The sequence below is a fragment of the Hippoglossus stenolepis genome, chromosome 5 (assembly GCF_022539355.2).
Source record: "Hippoglossus stenolepis isolate QCI-W04-F060 chromosome 5, HSTE1.2, whole genome shotgun sequence".
Lineage (NCBI taxonomy): Eukaryota > Metazoa > Chordata > Actinopteri > Pleuronectiformes > Pleuronectidae > Hippoglossus > Hippoglossus stenolepis.
In genome coordinates, this window is record NC_061487.1 from 13,811,414 (window position 1) to 13,831,994 (window position 20,581).

At 41.7% G+C, this 20,581-nt stretch overlaps 1 protein-coding gene across 2 annotated transcripts in view; it reads right to left on the reverse strand.

The window, feature by feature from the left end:
* Positions 1-96: 96 nt before the first annotated feature.
* eps8l2 (EPS8 like 2) overlaps positions 97-20,581 on the reverse strand; it is a 21,571-nt gene continuing 1,086 nt past the window's right edge. Inside the window, exons 2-21 of one of the 2 annotated variants that reach the window (XM_035157508.2) lie at positions 17,408-17,458; positions 16,890-16,936; positions 11,892-11,956; positions 10,478-10,639; positions 9,894-10,043; positions 8,911-8,990; positions 8,642-8,751; positions 8,447-8,517; positions 8,220-8,346; positions 6,988-7,076; positions 6,811-6,885; positions 5,293-5,441; positions 5,039-5,207; positions 4,913-4,947; positions 4,732-4,837; positions 4,480-4,599; positions 3,835-3,907; positions 3,560-3,725; positions 2,527-2,659; positions 97-1,300 (exon numbers count right to left, since the gene is read on the reverse strand). In XM_035157508.2, coding sequence (XP_035013399.1) covers positions 1,223-1,300; positions 2,527-2,659; positions 3,560-3,725; positions 3,835-3,907; positions 4,480-4,599; positions 4,732-4,837; positions 4,913-4,947; positions 5,039-5,207; positions 5,293-5,441; positions 6,811-6,885; positions 6,988-7,076; positions 8,220-8,346; positions 8,447-8,517; positions 8,642-8,751; positions 8,911-8,990; positions 9,894-10,043; positions 10,478-10,639; positions 11,892-11,956; positions 16,890-16,936; positions 17,408-17,442 — 2,040 coding nt within the window. In that variant the 5' untranslated portion in view covers positions 17,443-17,458 and the 3' untranslated portion in view covers positions 97-1,222. Of the gene's footprint in view, positions 1,301-2,526; positions 2,660-3,559; positions 3,726-3,834; positions 3,908-4,479; positions 4,600-4,731; positions 4,838-4,912; positions 4,948-5,038; positions 5,208-5,292; positions 5,442-6,810; positions 6,886-6,987; positions 7,077-8,219; positions 8,347-8,446; positions 8,518-8,641; positions 8,752-8,910; positions 8,991-9,893; positions 10,044-10,477; positions 10,640-11,891; positions 11,957-16,889; positions 17,291-17,407; positions 17,459-20,581 lie in introns of those variants that run through there. The other variant, XM_035157506.2, reaches the window with a different exon arrangement.

The window sequence follows — 20,581 nt, forward strand, 5'->3', positions numbered from 1 at the left end:
GCATCATGAATTGATTGTGTCTGTTTGGTTTTATGATCCAACGAAGTGTGGGAGTGTTTTCTTTACATTGGTGTTACAGCTGAGTCTTGGTTTCACTTTTCAGATTCTGTGCAGGATTTATTTTAGTGTTCATTCTTTACAGATCATCTCACAGTTACAGTATCATGCTGTTGTAAATACAATAATGGAAGCTGATTGTGAGTTATGTAAACAGATGGGTTTTTTTCATTGATCTATAATGTGATACTGTTGACAGTTCTTCAGCTGTAACTCTTTTCTTATCTTCTGATACAACAATAAAGAAACTGTGTTTATCTTCTGTCCACCTCCGCTACCATTATGTCCAAAACCTCACAAATTACGCAGAAAAAAGATGTGATATGAAATATTTACCAGGTTTTTATTTTAATTATGTTCTTTTTAGACACTGTGTCCCGAAATATTTACAACCCCATTGAATCTTCATTTAATTAATAGCCGAGCAACATGCTCTCTTGCATATGCTCTTTAGTTTTTCTGTGTCAGTGTAGTTTACGCTGCAAAAAGACACATTGGTGTGACAGCAGTCCATTATTACTGGCAATGACTTCATGCAGGATTATTGTGAGTATCTCTGGTGCAAGGACGTCTGAATTTTGATTATAAACAGCAAGACTATTTACATTAATACCGACTGCTGGTTGTCAGTTCCCAACAACAACGACGACTGTTTTCCTGCTATCTGCACGGAGAACTTATTATTTTCTATAGCTGTAAACAGTGATATGAAAATAATTGGCTATATATCAGAAGATGTGTCACATAGTCTGGCACAGATTTAGAAACACAATCACTAAGATCTACTTATTTACCACATCATTTAGTAAACAGCTGCAATATTGACACTGAGCATAAACATCCACATACACTGCTCATAGAAATATGTATGTTACATGCACACACATACACACGCACCCACACACGCCGAACTGTACACGATTTCTTTCATACACAAGCATCTCTTTGACGAGAAAATCGGACGAGATGATTAAAACAAAAAGCGACATAATTAGAAAAGAAAACACTGGAGTACATACATGTTTGCACGATACAAAATAAATATTTTTCTTTTTACAACACTGCTGTCTGTCCCGATTGCCAGCAGATTGATTAAAGAAGCTGCTGCAGTCAGGAAGCTGTGAGGGAGCAGCAGCGTCTGGGTGGGCGCAGCTGGTCGACAGGTTCAGTCCTTGCTGCCGGAGTCGATCCTCTCCTGCCGCCGCTTCATGATCTCCTGCAGCTCTGTGTCTCCGCTGCTCTTCTGTAAAGGAAATGCAAGAAGTTATACAGAGTACGTCTGAATATTCAGATTTCATATTTACTTTCAAAATGCAAATGACGGATTCTCCTGTTAAAAATTGTTGGATACAAAGAAAGAAAAGAAGTCATCTAAGCCCTGTCAATAACAACAATATTTGGACATACTTTTGCTTTATTATGGCAACAGACAAGTTAATGATTGCCACTTGTCCCATTTAAGTAAAATAAAAAGATTTAAGGTTCTTTGGATTAAAGGATATTGATCATAAAACAACAGGTATCTGAATAATTGATAAATAGCTCCAGTGTGTAAGATTAAGGTCGATTTTAGATTGAGATTCTATCAGAATTTTTTTCATTTAACATTCATAAATATATTTTCATTCATGTTCAATCACCTGAAACTAAGAATCTTTTTTTCACATTAGATGCTATTAAGTTTGACACACTGATCCTTTTAATGAAAGTCTTCGCAGCATGTGTAAAAAGGGAATACACCCATTAAATTACCTGGTGAGCTGTATATCCCTATATGGTTAAACTTAATATAGTGCAGAGGAGGATACGTAATGTTCATATACAGTATTTGGTCAGTTAACATAGGTTACACAAGTGAGATAGTCTCACTGGATAATGGATGAACACTGAGGTCAAGGGCAAAAACAACATAAATATGTAAGTGCACTGTTGTTGCTCCTAAAACCAACGTTAGGATAAAACCAGGTGTAAACAAAAACATGTTTTTCTAAACCATTCTGCTTTGCCATTTATTGTGTGAATTGATACAATAATGTATTTACACTCAGTAATGATGATGTCCTATTTACTCCTATTTAATTTTTAGGAAAATTATAATTAGAAAGAATGAAGAAATCCGCAAATTATTGTAATATAAGTAATACACTAAGTAATTCCTAATATCACAGTTATGAATAGCAGCCAACAAAATCAACCTAAGAGTTAAACTGTGTACTTTTGTACAATTGTGCCTCATTAGGTGTATCCACCCACTTGTTGAACAACACCTGTATTAATCATAGAGTGACTCGCTAGGAGACAGCTCACACCAACGGTTCTATTCCTGAGTCTTCACTTGTCTGAACATGCCCAGAGGCTGCAAGTTAAGGCTTCCAACGCTTTCACAAACACGTGTTTTGATTTGTGGGTCTGATTCTTCATCTAACCATGAATCAAACAGGGATGTGAGAAGACACACGTGTGACTGACCTCCTGCTGTGATTTCTCCACAGTCACTTGATTATAGACACGACTGCCTTCGTCTCCACACACCGAGATCAGTTCATTTTTGTTGAGGGAGAACAGTTGGGCTCCAGTCAGGATCCCCAAGCATTCAACCGTCCTGCAGACGAGACAGTCAGTCAATTTATTTACATTCACTTATCACAATTTTAAAGTCGTGAGAGCACAATAGGCATGTCATAGCGGGAAGAGCACAGGTACTGTCAGTAGCATTTAGAATCAACGTTAGATGACATGCTTTTACTCTAAATAATGAACTTTATTTTAAACTTCTTTGTTATTTCTAATACTTTCTTATATAGTGTTGTTTTTTTTATTTGTATATATTTCAACAGGTAAAATTCGATTTGAGGATGACACTATAACAATAAGGTTGTTGGGCTCAGGCTCACATACAAAGACAATTCTATCATGCTGATGTTTAACAGTTTAAGTAAATGTTTACCATGTTCACCACTTCAGTTTGATGTGTTGGCTTGATGAATTTAGTATATTAGCAATAAACCCAAACTACAGCCGAGGCTTACGAAAGCTACTACAAATCTTCCTAAGAGGAATATGGGCAACTGATTATACACACATTACAGTCAGAATCATTAATGGAGGCACTCGACAAAGTTAGTTAGTTAAAGCTAGTTAAAAGAGTCCTGATGATAGTTCAGTCCGAACAAAACTGACTGACACTATCATCCCAACAACCACAACTGCTGTATCTATTACTGACAGGACATAAACAAGGGTGAAAATGGTGCAAATGAAATTTCAGTCAGAACTTAAAGAGCAAATTAACATGCAGTGTTTTTGCTGCCCTGTTTACTGCATTGCAACTGTGTCCACACTCAACAGTGATGTCACAGGGTCTGGGAGTACGCCTGTACATCACTGCAACAGGGTGAGAAGTGTAAGTGCTGGAGGTCAGCTGCAGCAAAAACACAACGCTAGGTTGCTCTTAAAGGTGTGTATTGATTTGCTGGATCGATGAGGGTCGCAGGTGACTTACGATGATGAGAACCCCTTTGCGATGAGCCATGCGGTCACCTGCTCTGGGCTTGAGTCAAATTTGAGCGGCACGCAGCTGCCGGATGGTCGCTCCACGCGGATCTTCCTGACGGGCTGGGTTTTGTTTTCAGTGATCTTCTTCAACAACTCGTTGTTGACTTTATCCACTGCGGCAAAGAAACAGGATGACAGCAGACGTCAGAGCAAGACCAACAACAAATACTAAAATCTGTCGTTGCTAAATCTGACTTTGTTTGCTTTGTTGTGTTCACTCACTTTTGTCTTTAGGTATACCGTTGGTGAAAACGTCTCCATGGGCCAAAGTACCAGTAGGTGACTTTCCGTAATCCTGCGGCAATAACACAGACAATCACACACACACACACACACGCACACACACACACGCACACAAACACAAATAGAGTTCATGAGAAACCTCAGCTGGTATGATTCCAAAGACAGGTGTGTCTTTTCATCTTGTTCTGGCTGATACATTTTTGCCAAGGAGCCAAAACCAAAATATGTGTGTGAAAGTATTTCCCACCCGGAAGACTAGGTGCATGCAGTGCTTGCTGCAGGGCATTAGTGAGCCTGCACACGGGGTAAATGTTGTTGATGCTGTTTGCATGTCTCGTTATCTCGTGCTATTGACCATAACGTTTTTACAGTCCACACAGACAGTCAGACCTCAGCTGCACTCTTTAGTCTTTGTACCGGTCACTTGCAATCTGTTGCTCGTGAGACAACCTTTGTGTGCATGTGTGTGCATGTGCACCAACACTTGTCTACACTCCTGCAGCGGTATGCTGGGCACCTGCGCTACCAAGTGACTAAGCGGGTACCCATCCATATTAAGTTTTACGGGTGTTAATCAAGGAAATGTGAATACAGCACAGACAAACAAAAGACACAGCAGGTCACCTGGCTGTAGCCGCCTTCTGGCTCCTCTATCTTCACAACATCCAGGATGTTAAACGGGACGTAGCCGGCCTGGCCACTGCGATTCCGTAGTTTCCACCACTGTCTGTCATCCTCTATCACCTGTGGAAAACATTTTGTCTTGTGACCTGGATACGGCGGAAATTGCTTCATTGCCTTTCAGGGACTGCGCATATTTCCACATTGTTGAGACAAAGCCAACATGTTTAACTGTCTCTGTTTGGCAGTTTTTACCTCGAGGATTTCGTCCTGCAGCACTGACAGCTCGTTGGCATTCCGTGCTACAAAGTGGTAGCGGATTTTGGCATATTTGCGGGTGTGGGTCTTCCCGTTGTAGGACCTGTTAAACCACATTTTAGCACAGTTTCACGTGTTTGTGTGTCATGTAAAAGACACTTTAGACTTCAGTACTCACCCGTCTGATGAGCCAGAGGAATGAGTACCATAATACTGAAAAAAAACAACAACAGATTGTTACAAGGGTGAGGATTTGTAATGATCGGTGCATTGACAGACAGTGACTATTAGATTAATGTCTTACGTCCTCTGTTGAGTGTTTCCTGTAGTCAGGGCTGGTGGGCGGCCCCATTGGGCCTGAGGGTCCCTCTGTTTCCCACGGGGCGGTCCTGAAGATATCTGCCGGCGGCTCCCACCCATTACGAAACTTTGGGTAATAAACAGGGGCACACTGATCCCTGGGCCACTCTGATCTGTAGGAGCAGAAGGAGTAAAATCATGGTGAAAATGTGACCTTTCAGCTACACATCCGTAGAGACAGCAGTGAAGCACATGTACCTGGGTTTGGTCCATCCTTCCCCCAGCAGCTCAAAGATGGTCATCTCTTTGGGGATGAGGTGTCCTCGCAGGAAGTCGACAGTATCTTTAGAAAGGTGAGGAGAGATGATTGAACGTACCAGGTCAGGACTCCCGAAGCTCTGCAGCACCTGTGGCCCAATTCACAAAGAGCACGTGAAAAAAAAACAGACAGAGAGATTGTCCATACAGAAACATGGAGGAGTTTTTTGAAAGATTTTACACAAAGGTGCTTCAGTTTTAGTATTTTCCCTTGGATATAGTAATAGGCTTTGAAGTGGTTTTTTTTCGCAAAGACAAAGAACCTGAGTAAGCATCTAATGCCCATTTCAACACTCGAGAAAACACACACAAAAAACAGTTTGGCACTATCAATATATATACCCAGCTCTAGTATTCACTCAAAACCAAACTCTATATTTCTAAAAAATCTATAAAAACAGTGATAAACAACAGCTATTCTACAATTTAACACCAACATTGTGGATGGAATAATGACAGTATAATGCTTCACAAGTCTTGAACTGATTAAATCAAAATCTTGTTGAACTGTAAAAACAGCCTGAGATTGAAGACAGGTTGTGGCTGACGCTGCTCTGTGATGAGACTGATTGTTGAGGACGGCTAATCGCCATGGGGCCCAACTCTCAAGGACGTTGGAAGTAGGGATGCTGAGGAGGCTGCAGTACCTCTTACTGGTAAGGAGTGTTATGTCATTAAATTTTCTTGAGTAAAATTTCTTGAGTAGCATCTATATAAGATCTGATTTCATTTTTAGAACACTCAGTGTGTTTTCTTTGAAGCCTATCAGAGAAACAACTGCACAACTGTCCACAGCTGAACATGGTCCTATGCTGCTTTGACGTAAGTTGGTGTTTGAGTAAAATGTTATAAAACAGGTGTAAATGTTGTTGGCCATTCAAATTAATACCAAAATCTGGAACATGGCTTTTCTGTACTGCATTAAATAGGATGTCATGATATGAACTTTCTCTCAGCAGCCCCATGTCTGACTGACTTCCTGTCTCTACATACTCTTTGTAAATGACTGCTCCAGTGTTATCTCAACCTTATCAAGCAAATCTGGAGAGACCAGAGATCATGGCTTCATATCAACGCAGAGCATAATCCTTACTCTGTGTTTTTAACTGGCAGTATCGAAGGTGTGGCTGCACACTGCGGCTTGGGATGCCAGAGTTATGTAAGTAGGGCTGCACCTGTGTTGGAGCTGAAAGCCATGTCGCTCCAGTCTGGTGAGTATATATAAGTGAATGTGGTGCAATTAGAAAAGGGAAGGAATGTCCGTTCTCATTCTGTGCATTTATAAATGCTCAGTGTGTTATTATCAGGCAGGCCTGTGTCAACACTAAGGGATTTTTACTGTTGACATTCAGGAAAAAAAAAACACGTGTTCAGGATGATGGAATCTACTGTAAGACGGCCTGCATTTCATTTCATCTAGTTGATATCTGACGTAAAAAAAAATGTTTTAGCTCTTACCAGCTCCAGAGGGCCAAAGAGGAAGTGAACCAGCTCGGACGCACTTGGATTCTGTATGTGTTTCTTCACTTTGGCCTGCAGGGGGCGTAGTGACAGAGACACATGTGAGAAGGTGATGTGGAGAGGGGCAGCTGATGATGTGGAGGATAAGGGAGATTAGGAGCTGTGATATCTCACCACGAGGTTCAAGGCCAGCTTCAGTTTCTGCAGGCTATCGATGAACTCGGCTTCAGTGGGGGGCTTGGCTCGCAGGGTCAGCATCCCCTCTGCAAACAAGCACACCAACAATGACCACACACAGACTCCTGAGTTACTGCCACTGCCGTTCAGGAAATATTAAGACAGCACACAGGTTTTACTTTCTGGCCAAGGTTCACAACCCTAAATGTTATTGTTTCATCTATACTAGGGCTTACCACTGATGTCTCCAAGGAAACAAAGGTTATGAACACAATCGTGGTTAATTGTTAAACAGCTTTAAAGATGAAATGTTCACCTTGACCTGAAGGAAAAGCCAGAGAAAGAACGTTCTACAGCAGGGTTTCTCAACCTGTGACGCAGAAGGTCCCTAAGTTCTCACGACTTCAAAAACCAGCGAGTAATGCAATGTAAATTGGACTATGACAAACTTTTGAATTATATTGTAGTTGTGAAGTTCCACTTCATATACCCAGAGGCCATTTGACATCTCATAGCTACCAGTTTTATTGTTAAATTAGAGATATATTTTTAAAAAGCATGTCAATAATAAATACATCAAATCTTTTGACTAACAATTGAGTGGAACCCACTGAACCCAAAGTTGAGAAACTGATTCTCTAGATAGAGAATACATCATTGTCAGCACATCTGTCAGTGTCGTCAGGGCTGATGCTTTTACATTGTTATGGATGTGTGTGGAAAAGTCATGCTTACTGCACGTGGGTTTTCCCCCCTGACCAGTGAACACATACAGACAGTAAAGTTGCGTGGTTTTTACCAATATGTGTCACTGGACGGAGAATGGGGTGTGGTACAATATGAGCACAGCGCTGGGTCGTAAAACATTACTCAGTAACACTGATATAATTATTTTACAAGCCAATAATTAGGGGGCACGGATTTCAGTCCATCAATCATTTCCTATTTTGATGAAATGTCATGCCAGCCTCCATGCAACATTAGACTCAACTTTCCCCTCATTATTTTATGTTTTTAAGGCAAAAACATGTCAATAATGTAATTCATACAGAAGCACACTCCTATTAATACATGAGAATCACCAAACCAGCATCTACCATTACCACACATACATGATTGGATGTCCCGGGACACAGGACACAAAGAGACACACACACATGGCGACGTGAGCAATATGAACATATTGTCACAGCATTCGTGCCACCACATCAGAAGAAAGGGAGACAGACCTGCTGGTCCTTTCTTCTTATTCTTCTTACTCTTGTTGCGGTGGTTGAGCTGCGAAAAGGCCTCTGCTGCCTTTTGCAACCGTGCCACAAAGTTTTCTATGTCATCCAGGGCACAGTTGAGGATTTCCTGTTCAAGGAGACAAATCCTGGGTTTAAGCATCAAGAATACAGCATTGTGTGACGATGAAAGGGTGTGTGATGTTATGACTGGTGATAAAAACACGCACCACTTCCTTTAAAGTGCGCTTGGCCAGTTTTTCATGTGACTCTGTGCTAACTTGTCCTGTGGCTCCTCTGTCTACATCCAATCCAAACACAAAACAACATATGAATGCCACCACTGAAATTACATGATTTTCTCTGCAGTGCTATATATATAAAGTGCATATTTGTGAGCGCATGTACAGCATGGTTACACTCACCCTGTGTGTTTGGGGCAGCCACTCGTCCCATAGGCGGAGTAGAGGGGCCTTTTGTTGGTGAGGTGGGAAGAATGGTTTCTCTGTGATGCTTCATTTTCTCCTGATTGACCCTGGATGATTAGGACGATGTACAGAAACCATCAGCACTTTTAGGTTGGTGTCACCTCCTTCAATGCATGTGTGTGTGTGTGTGTGTGTGTGTGTGTGTGTGTGTGTGTGTGTGTGTGTGTGTGTGTGTGTGTGTGTGGCTGCAGCAGTAATGTTCTCACTTCAGGGTCTGAAGCCTCATTTTCTTCCCGTGCTTGTTGTCCCCGATGGCACTGTCTATGTCTGCATGAACCATCTCAGCCTGGAGAGAGCGAGGAGGAACACAAGGCAGCAAACTTAACATGTGCACATTTACAGTATTAGAGAAAGCAGTAGGAAAGAAAGGGATGTATCCCAACTATGTGTCTTGAATCAAGGATATCGACATACAGTATAGCTTCATTCCAGTGTTGTCAGTTCAATTTGTAAATCTTAACAATATAAAAAAATGATGCATTCTCTAAATATATGAAACAAAACTATTAATTAGACTCTAACTATATGTGCAGCATTCCGTCTGAGGATTAGTTCTGTGATCATCTATTCCACAAAGCCCAGAGCACTTGAACCAAGCTTAATTAAATATGAGGACACCAAACTAATACAACAATAATATGTATAATTTAAAAAAAAAACAATAATAATATTGTGTTTGGTTGATCTAGAAAAGCCAACAGGTGGAGGGATGAAATGTATCATTTTTTCCGAAAAAACTGAATTCAGCTCTTCTCCAAAATCCACATCTTATAGACTGAGCAGAAGAATACGAAACTTGATGATGAATAAGAAAATCCCCTTTTACAAAGATAAAGGCAAGTCATATGTGATAATTCAAAGGTTGTTATGTTCAGACCCTCTCATGATCAATGTTTTCTTGTAACCATTGGTGATTCTGAATTGTAAAGAGATGTAGAAAGCTATTAATTATTATACCCTTTCCAAAGGGGATCTTTTGACACAAAAATGTCTGATCCAAGCTCCAAAAAAAGTGTAAAAGGATACACACAAACACACAGCCTCTGAAAGCCCTGAAATCTGACCTAGTGCTCCAACAACAGCACCTTGGGTTTGTGAATGGCAAAAAACACAAAGCGGAGCGATCATGCGTGCACAAAGTAAAGGAAGCAAATCGAGCCAAGCCTGTAACGCTCAGACTGAGACTCACCTCCACCTCGTCACAGTGGAAGAAGTGGATGTCGGGTTTGTGCTGCTCCTTGTCCTGACACACGAGCAGCAGCACGGAGGGGTAGCGTGTCTGATTCAGCACCGCCTGACACATTTGGATGGTGTGGAGAGGAAAGTTCTCCAACTCATCCTGCAGGAGAACAATGGGAGAATGATTAGAGGAGAGGAAGTTGAGGCAGGGAAGGAGCAATATAGGCCAAGTCCTCACTGAGATACAATATTTAAACTAGGAGTGGGTATGAGGGAGAAATGACTATGCCATCGATGTTCCCTCGACGGGAAGGAAAATAGATTTTACTATAATGTCAAGCTCTTTTTTTAAGGATGTTAACCATGTGAAATGACACCACCATGACCACGTAAGACTCACTGTTTGTAAGAAACACAAAATTTGTAGAAATTTGTGTTGAAAAATCAAGTTTGAAGTTGAGGCTGTTGATCGAGACTTAAAAAAAACAAAACTCTACAGTTCCCATGATTCATTAGACATATCTTTCATTAGCTACCTCCCTCCCTAATTGAATAAAAGTATGCATGATGTGTGGAAAGGTGTGGAGCTGTTACCTGTGTGTCACAGTCGAGCAGGCACACCGCCTTGTCAGTGACCTGCAGGAGCATCTCCTGCGTCCATATTTTGCGCTTGGAGTCCAGAAGGACCAGTTTCTTAACGGCGTCGTCCACTGTGACAATGGACTCTCTCTTGTCCATGATGAATGTGGTGAGATGCTGTGTAGAAAGCAGCGTGTTGGTAAATGAGTGTTCAATATGAAGCTGGAGCCAGCGGCCAGCTAGCTTAGCTTAGCCTTCAAACTGAAAACAGGGGAAAACGGCAAGATGGCAGCAAACCACCGACATAAAACAGACGTGTAAAAGTCTAAATCTTAAGGTCTGAGGTCTTCACACGCTGCTAAGCCTCTGCTCAGTTCACAACTCGCTTAAAATCTGCCTTTTTTTCCCTGAAAGATAAAAATTTGAATAAAAATGCAGCATATAAAAAGTGTAAAAATTGGATTTTGGTTTCATCGGACAGAGCTCAACAGAACAGTTGTTTTACTCTGTTTACAGTCTCACAGCTGGGTTAGGGTCACTGTGGCAAAAAAAAGCATATTAGCATATATCCAAAAGATCAAACTTTTCTCTTAACTAATAAGGAAGATCTTTATCTGATAACGAAACAGCAGCATTACTACATAGACCTATATGACTCATAGAGTCATGGCTACACACATACAGTATGTTGGTGTATGACAGTTGCAGAAAAACGAGGCGATAAATGGTGACAGGAAACAAATGTGCATGTTGAAGGACTGTTCGTGTGTGAGAGAAATTGAATGATGTTGATTCATGTTTAGCAAATCACCTAAAAAGTCTTCACATGTGTGAACGGATACATTTTAGGTCAAGTTAACACGTCTCACCCTGGAACACGGCCACGGACATCGCTTTGCCAACACTGCTTTTATCTGTGATAACATGCCCGTGTGTGATAAGAGGCATTTATATAAAAAACATATCCACGCAGGACATAGTTCAACACCATCCCTGACCTGAGGCACGCCTCTGATTCAGGCATCCTGGACACTTACTGCATTTAAACTAAGTGCTTTGCCTATATCTCGTTTTTTACTTGAGGCTCACCGGCCTGTTTCAAATTATAAATCCACTTAATTCTCAGTCGTCATGCAAGAAAAAAAGATTTGCAACAAAATTACATTAACGCACTGCATTACATGAACCCTAACCCCCCGTACTGAAGATAATACAGAAATATGATGCACTATTTAAAACAACTATTTCAAATTTAACTTTTTTTCACTTTAATCAATTTTAACCTTATGAGAAGTGATTTAAAGTGACTCTCACACAGATCTTTTTACCTCCCAGCCTCATTTATAATATAATTAATATTAAATACTTTTCCATAAAAAATTAATAGAAAAACTTTAACATTTGAGACAGAAAACAGAAAGGATCTTACCTCAACATGATACTGCGACGTCTCATGCATAATAAAATTGGAGTTGGAGTATTTCTTCCTCTGCTCTGTTGATAAGAAACAAAGACATTTAAACGTGAGAAAATGAGAAGCCACCGAGTTTTTACTGTAAATCATTCTACAGTATGTAGCAGCAGCAGCAGCGGTAACACTGACCCAGAGACCACATGTTGAACATTGCAGCACAGTGAACAGACACAATGAAATGCTAATGTGCAAGTTGAAAACACCAGCAGAGCAATAAGGAAGGAGGTAGGTGGTTTTATTTTTTATGGGGTTACTCAATGACTCTCATGCCACTGGTGTCAACAACTCCATTTGGACAAATTGGTAACTGCTGGTAACTAAGTACTGACCAAACTTTTGAATGTACCACAACAACTTTCTTTTTATTTGTTATGAAATAAAAATCAACGACACTTTTAACGTTAAAAGAAAAGCTCACATTTTAATTGAAAGATTTGCTGCAGCAGTATTAATTATCTAATTCCACTTCAACAAACCTTTGCACATGGCAGTAAAGTAGACTTACTGAGCTCATTTGATTTAGACACACAATGATGTATTTTTCAGTATATCTTATAACAGTAGACTATAACAACTACAGGGGCTTCTCTCTGCAGGAAAGAAAGGAAACAGCTGTTGGCAAAACTTTATGCCCAAAAGAGTCCTGTCGTAAGGCTAGTGAAATTTAAACTTTCTGCCTTGAACTGTTAATTATTAATTTTCATATCAAAGAGTCTATGTGACTCTATTGGCAGCACACCTCATTATATCACCATGAAGCCAGGCTGGGATTAAAGCTCGATCCATCCAGGGCATTTGCACAGATTTACTGTGGGGTCAAAATCTATGATTTTCATGACCCACACGCTCACTTCCTCATCATGTGGCGCTGGATTGATATGTATCACCTGTAACATTTTAGTAGGTAAAAATGCTGTGAAATTAGCATGAAACACAGTGATGTGTGAAACCTGTGCAAACATAAGTTTCACGTTGAGAGATATTCCAATCAGTCTTAGAGAGTTTTAACAAAGATAATAACAAAAATCCACAGCTGATATATATGAGGGTTTACTCACACACAGAGATGAATCCTAAAATATACATGCTGACATGCTCACGATGTTATCATTTTGTTTTGTAACAGCTAAAGACATTAACCATGATTACCATCTTACTCTACTAAACTAAAAGCTGATGGTAATGTCAGTAGTTTTGTAGGGTACTTGGTTACAAATACAGTTTAGTGGACAACTTCAAATAGAAAGTCAGAGGATCACCGAAGACATCTTGACAAATTTTCTGTGGACCATGAAAATACAAAAAGACACCCTGCAGTATCTGTCGAGACAACGCAGTCTGGACCGAGAGATGAGCCACTTGACTGACAGACCAACTGCCACTCCTAGAGCCACATAACTAGCATGGCTAAAAACAAGTAATGTGACTTCACCACACTGAGCCGCAAATAGACAACAGTGTCAGGGGCAGATCTAGAATTTTTTTCTCAATCAGGGGCTATAATGGGGCCACAATTTACACAGAGGGGCCAATTATACGACCAACATCCATGCACAAGTCCTGATTCAGGGTACTGGTGAACATTTAAGTCATTTCCTGTTTACTGTTTACTTTGCGCAAAGCCACATTATTGAATATATTTAGAAAATTGTTCCTTGATCAAGCACATTGTGTTATTCAAATAAAACTAAATGATAGGCTATTTATCGTTAGTATTGTTAGTAAGTTACTATTTTTTTAAGGAGTTAGCTAGGGCCGGTGCCCCCTTGGCCCCACCCCTGCATTCCGCCCATGACCAGTCTTTTAAAGTTTGAGGACGACTGAAAAAAACGATCAAACATCTGCCATTGTTTTTCTGTTCAAGATATCAAAAGTCTGACGTTCAACATGCAGGGATAAGGGATAAGTCTGGATTCTTAACATGCACATCATCAGGAGACTAACAGCTCCATTGTGCGCTACATTAGGCGAGCTGTTGGCTGGGGCCAGCGTGCTCACTGACCTATTTAGCAAGTGAATAGTCTGCAGGTAACAATTACGGTTAAATGAGTGCATGTCCCTGTAAACTCCAGCAGATCTCATATCAGGTCTCTTTCTGTCCCCAACCCAACAGAGTCAACACTTTGATGCCACAGATCTGCTTTGGCCTATATACAGACATTGAGACACATTTAAGTCGTTTGCATAACCCTTTACAAAATGAGTGAGTCACAGCGCTAATATTTCCAGTATTTGACAACCTCTCATCGATGATTCACTGTGATGTGCTTTGGCTGATGCATATTCTGCAGCACTGAAAAAGAAACATCCGATGTGATCACTTTAAATGCATTCGACCACCGACTCTGTCCAAATGACGCGAGCATTTGTCTTCCCTGTTCCTGCCATTTCCTCTCTGCTGATCCTTTCCTACCTGGGTCCCCTCAGGTGAAACGCAAGCATCAGGTGTCGTTCTGACAGTCGAGCTCGCCCCATGTCTTATTGATGACTGACATTTATGCCAATCAATTCACATCTCTTTGACGGCGTGCAATAAGAGCCACTTAGCAGGCAGATGGGCAGATCATCGTGTGCTCTCCGGAGTCAATGACCAGTGATAAACATGGCGGCCTGTCAGCTTATCAAACCAACACATGGCCCGAGATCAGTCAGACACTGCAGCCTGCTTAACAAGTGATCTTTAAACACAATGAACACGGACTCAACCAAAACCCTATTTTATTTATAAGGAATAAAATCCTGTATTGCACCATTAAAAGACGGAACGAGTCCGACCACAGATAACTCAAACAATAGTACACAATAATTGTATTGGCACAAGATCAAGATAATTTTTTTCCGTATTTAGAAGCTGTATCTCCAAAGATTTGGCCATAGGTCACCAGATAAAAATCACATCACAAACCCGATTCACCTCTTAAACTCGTGCTGCACAATTGGGTACAGGTTTGTGCACTTTTTTATCAAGAGCAGTCAGAAGATATGCTATCAACTAATAACCACTAATAACACTGCTTCAACAAAGTCCAAATCAAAGAGTGACACTGTCAGACCAGTGCTGACTGAGAGAAACTACAATTACAGTTTTTAAAAACCATTTCAAATCATTTCAGACGCATGTTTACCTGAAAGAGTCATGCTCCTCAACCACACACCGTCTGAGAAAGTCAAAAAGCCCTTTAATGCTGGGATGATGAGTCTGGTGGGACATCGCTGTGCTCGGCTCTAAAGCTGCTGATAACAGATCAGGTGGGAGGACTCACTGGGTCATTTGCATCATTTGTTAGCTGCACTGCTCTAATGTCAATGACAGAGTTTTGCATAGAGGAAATTGAGCCACGGTTGTTACTTTACATGTTACAATGTAGATTAAATGTTGCACTGTTTTTTCATATCACAACTACTCAACATTACTGGCACGTGTCCTCTTCATTATCTGTATAACATATACAAATTATATTATGTATTCATTCTGTCATATGTGTATATATATATACATATATATTATTTTTTTTTCATTCTGCCTCTGTGGTTCACAAGGACAGACATGCTGGTGTCATCCTGCAGTGAGAAGGTACTGGCGACCATCTGCCACACAAGATTTAACGAGCCAATGAAACAGCACCGTCTCATCGCACACGGAGAAGATTATTTCACAGAGATCACAAGACTGGGTGACATCCCGGGGATATTTGGATGACTAACAGATCAAAAGTCCTCAGGCAACAAAGTGCACAGTCAGATACAGTTTGGGAACATATTGCTCCTCTACAATAACAGCATCTGTCATTTGAGGCGGTTCTAAATTTTGAACTTGAAAACAGGTTGTCCTGCCTCCGTGCAGCTTTCTATCTGCTTTCTATCTGGGCCACACAATGTTCCTCTATGTTGTGTGGAAGGAGGTGTTGGTGGGAGCCAGTGAGCTCATGTCTGAGGCAACGAGGGCAGCAGCAGAAGTGAGAGAGAGGCAGAGTCCGCCTCTTTCCACTTTTCAATGTGTCTTTTATTCACCTGCAAGACGTGGGCATCCCCACCCTGTTCCAGCCACATATTAAAAACAGGCACACCCTGGTAATGGGACATAGCACGTTCCAGTCTCGGAAACACGCCCTGGTACAAGTATGCAACAGCTAAAATATAAAATGTCCAATCATTGCATGACTATTAATACGTTTCAGCAGATCAGTGGTGCAGCCTGACAGTACACATGTCAGTGGAGCACTACAGTACCACAAGCGAGTCCTTCAATTCAAAATGTCCAACTCAGACGGCGTAAACACACGTCAGCTCGCGGGAGAATTTGACGACAAAGTGCAGACACACATTTAAAAAGCCTGATACATGGATTTAGTTACAGAGCTGAAGACTCATGTTCCCTTTAGGAGCCCCCCTCCCATGTCCCTCAATATCGAACAGAGGTGTCAGCAGGCTGAGCACGATTGGGCCCTGAGCCGGACCTTGGCCCCCTCTTATCTGTGTGTGCGTTATGGAGAGGGTTGCGAGGCCGTGGGGCTGCAGCAACACTCTGCAGGGGGAGAGCGCCGCATTTATACTCCATTTGAGATTTGTTCATGCTGAAGAACCTTTTTAAAGTGGGTCATTGATAATTTTTTTCTAAGCAGAAAGTGTTTTATTTAGCAAACAGAAGAGTGAATGTTGGATTGGCTCAAAATAAAATACAGTGCCCCTTGTTCAACATTATAAAGGAACATGTCACATATTATTATTAGTGTTTAAACAACAGCTGGAAAAACTAGATACTTTAAGCTGGCAATTTTCCTAAAGCTATTCCATGACAATCTCCTTCATTATTGACTTTAACAGTCTGCAGTGACTCATGCTACAGAAACAAAGGCATGTTAAGGCGCATTCTTGAAAAACAGGCGAACAGTAACATACTCGCACTGACAAAAACACACCAACTCCTCCACACACTCTCATGCAGTCACTCACCGTAGAGGGCCTTGGCGCTGATTTTGCTGTCCGACCTGGCCACGCCACTGCAATAACAAGAAGAGGAGACGGGGTTACGCTGTGCACCTTTCATTCTCTCTCCCCCTGCACCTCTGGATGCCAGTGTCCCAAACCCTCTGAATGTCCCACACTGTCCCACACTGTCCCACACAGAGACTCACAGACTGGCGAGCGCTGGATGAGATTAGCCTAAAATACTGAGCATATGGACCAGCCAGGGCCAAGGAAAGAGAGAGGGAGTGAGGGAGAGGGGGAGAGTGGAGAAGGGAAAGAGGGAGGAGGGGAGGCATGGAGGGAGGATGGAGCCAGGAACCCAGGCAAAGCAAACAATTCTCAACAGAGGCGCTCTGTGCCCAAGGTCCCTGACCAACACCTCCTTCCACATGCTGGATTAGTGATTCGTCTGCGACTGTGGGACAGTAAATTTGCAGGATCTGATTAGCTAACTCACAGAAAGGTAAATATGCAAAGGGAAAGCAGGAATGTACGACACTCACTTGGCTTGCCTCGACTGAGGTCCCGGGACATTCATGATTTAAGGCATCCACCTGAAGAAAAAGGAAAAAAAGAAAGTAGGTGACACAAAAAGAGGGAGGCACTCAAACCTTGAAACACCTTCTGAAAGCCTGTCACATCTAGTAGCTTCAATTTTTTTTCTCTCATTGCGATTGTGCGAGCTCTAAAACACAAACCATGATGTATAAAGTAGAGACACCTTATTAAAGATGTGGTGTAGTCCATTAAACAGCCTGTTGTTGCTCTGTGCGGAGCCAGGTGTTGGGCCTGCACTAGCCGGAGCCGAGGGACTGATCTGGGACAATGGAGGACAGCAGGCTGATATGCACTGTGTAATTAGATCCACTCTGTTGATGACTATATCTGAATAGCTGCAATTATTTAATTTGGTTGGGTTTTTACATGTAAACTGTTCGACATCCATTTGATAATTAGCGGGCCGTCAAAAGGAGACGTGTGTAAACTTTAAATCTGAGAGATTATGTGGAAGCAGGAAATGAGAGAACAAAAGTCTCCCACACCTTCTGCTCTGATCCTGGAGACTGGTCTGTCCAAGCATGCACTGGCAAGGTTGTGTAATATATAATCACACCTTGAGCACAGGCCTACAGTATCAGTTTATACTCTTACTGGACCTTAGATGTTACACAAGAGAGAGCTCTGCTTTTGAATCATTTAGCTGTTTGATTATATAAACTGAAATAAAACAAAAGGCGAGGCAACTTTATAAAGTTCCCTCAGTTAATTGCTAAACTGAATTGTGTCTGACACTGGATACAATAATTACCTTTTACACGTGACTTTAGACTCCGAGGAGCCATGTATCGCTTTAAGAAACCGGTTCAGTTTGTATTATTAATCGGTGGCGAGAGGTTAGGATCCTGTGTCTCCAGTAAGCATTTTAAGTGTTCATCAAGACCAGGCCCATCTGTAAGATACTGACCCTGTGTCACTTAACTGCACTGGGAGTGATTCCTACTATATAAACAGCCATAACACAGCCCATTTCCTCAGCCATGCCTTATCCTACAATCTGAAATTTAAAACTTTTTGCATAACACACGCACACGCACACACACAGACACACACACACACACACACACACACACACACACACACACACACACACACACACACACACACACACACACACACACACACACACACAAACACACTCAGATGCACAGAGTAAATACAGTGACAGTTGTAGGTGGCAGGTGCGGTCACTCAAGCTTATCTGGCAGCAGATCATAAACATAATCTTCTCTCGACCCATAATCCTCCTCTGTACTTCTGAAACAAAGAGAGAGGCCAAAGCTGGGCCAAAGTTATGGTGTGATAAAGTTTGATTTTATCCGAATACAGCCACATGCGGTCCCATGATGCCCCCTGATCGAAGAGTACTGCAGCTAAACTGACCAATAACAACTACAGTCGGATTTACTTTGGTGAGTCGAGTCCGCACAAAAAGATAAGACTTCCTCTTTGTGCCCTTATCTCTCTGGTCATCTCCTCTCCGTTCTATTGTTACCGCCTGTGGACCGTCGCCAGGTTTCACGATGGAGGTGAAGGCAGATCAGGACAGACTGGGTGTCATGTGTTGTCAACCTCATGGCAAGAGGCCCTCTGCACGCCTCTCCTCCACTCGACCTACGGTGCTTATTGTTCGACAATGACAACCCCTTATTAAGGGGTAATTGTAGGATATTAAAACAATAATAATGCCCCAAAAAAACAAGTAGTGTATGCAGAATGCTTGGCTTGTTTTCAAAGTAACTGATAATATCTCCCTGTTCTGATTTTCATTTTTAATAGAAGAAGGTTACGCAAGGGTTTTCTTATTCAAGCTGCTTCTGTGACTCTTTGGTATCAGTCATGTGGTCCGCATTGTTGCTTTTGTCATATCTTCACACACACACACACACATGCACGCACACACACACAAAAAGCTCCCGGAATGAACAGATGCAAAGTTCGACTCTGAACACTGACCTACATCTCTCTATCACAACAGCCTGTGTGATAAACTGTGATATCAGATTTAGAACTAGAATGACATACACATGATCACTCAGCAAATAAGGCCCAACAGTCCCTTGAAATTCACTCAAGCTGCACCCAATTGCACACACGCATCAGTCAGAAAGTGATAAAAAGTCCACCCTTGATCCAGATCCACACTCAGATTTAATGGGTTCTTTTCTGAGCCATGTTGTATCTGACCACCAAGTTTTGTGGTAATCTATCCAGTGGTTTTTGCAGAATCTTGCAAACAAACACACAGATTGCGGTGAACACATAGTGTACCTCCTTGGTCGACTTAATTATGTCACCTTCAACTTTTTGCAAAGCCGAACCCTCACCAGTCAACGCAGGATTCTTCCCTTTTCATAAATGTGCCGTTCTGCGTGACAAGTTAAGATTTATTTAGCACAGTATCGCATGAAAGTGTCTCAGCACACAAAAGACAATAACACCACCATTGTTGAGCTGCCATGAGAGGAACAGTGTAGCTTCAAGTCTGTGAAACACACAACACAATTCCTCGGTTACGTAGCAGCACCACGCACACAGAAAAGCATAGCAACAGTTCGGACCGAATAAATATCTATGGTAACGTGTCTGCCCCACAGAACACACCCCGTAACACACCTGCAGCTTCAACAAAGGATTCACAATAAAACAGTGAGATACCCTGACAACATAAATCACGACTGACAGAACCGTTAATGCTGAAATAATCTTCTGTATATGCTCATCAGCAGCCTCCTGTGGGAGTCTTTCTTTCTTTTCATACACTCATTCTCCCACACGCAACGTGCACTTTGTCCCGTGTTCCACAATTTATTGGGCGATAACAGTTATCAGATTTGATGTTATTGGAGACATTCAGTCGTCTGTGTGAGTCACATTGATGTTGTCATGATAGCTGGCGACAGTGTTACAGGTGGCGTGTGGGGTCCTCGGGTACAGTGTGGACACTGCACACTTCCCAGAATCAGGACATAGAGAACCACGCGGCACAAGACAAATCAGCTCCGATTTCACAGACATGATCCCTGTTTCACCACAATGACGGCAACGGTCTCACGTGAAAGGACTAAACTCAACTAAAAGACCGTTTAGTGTGTGAGGTTTTCTGTTGAAGCCAAATA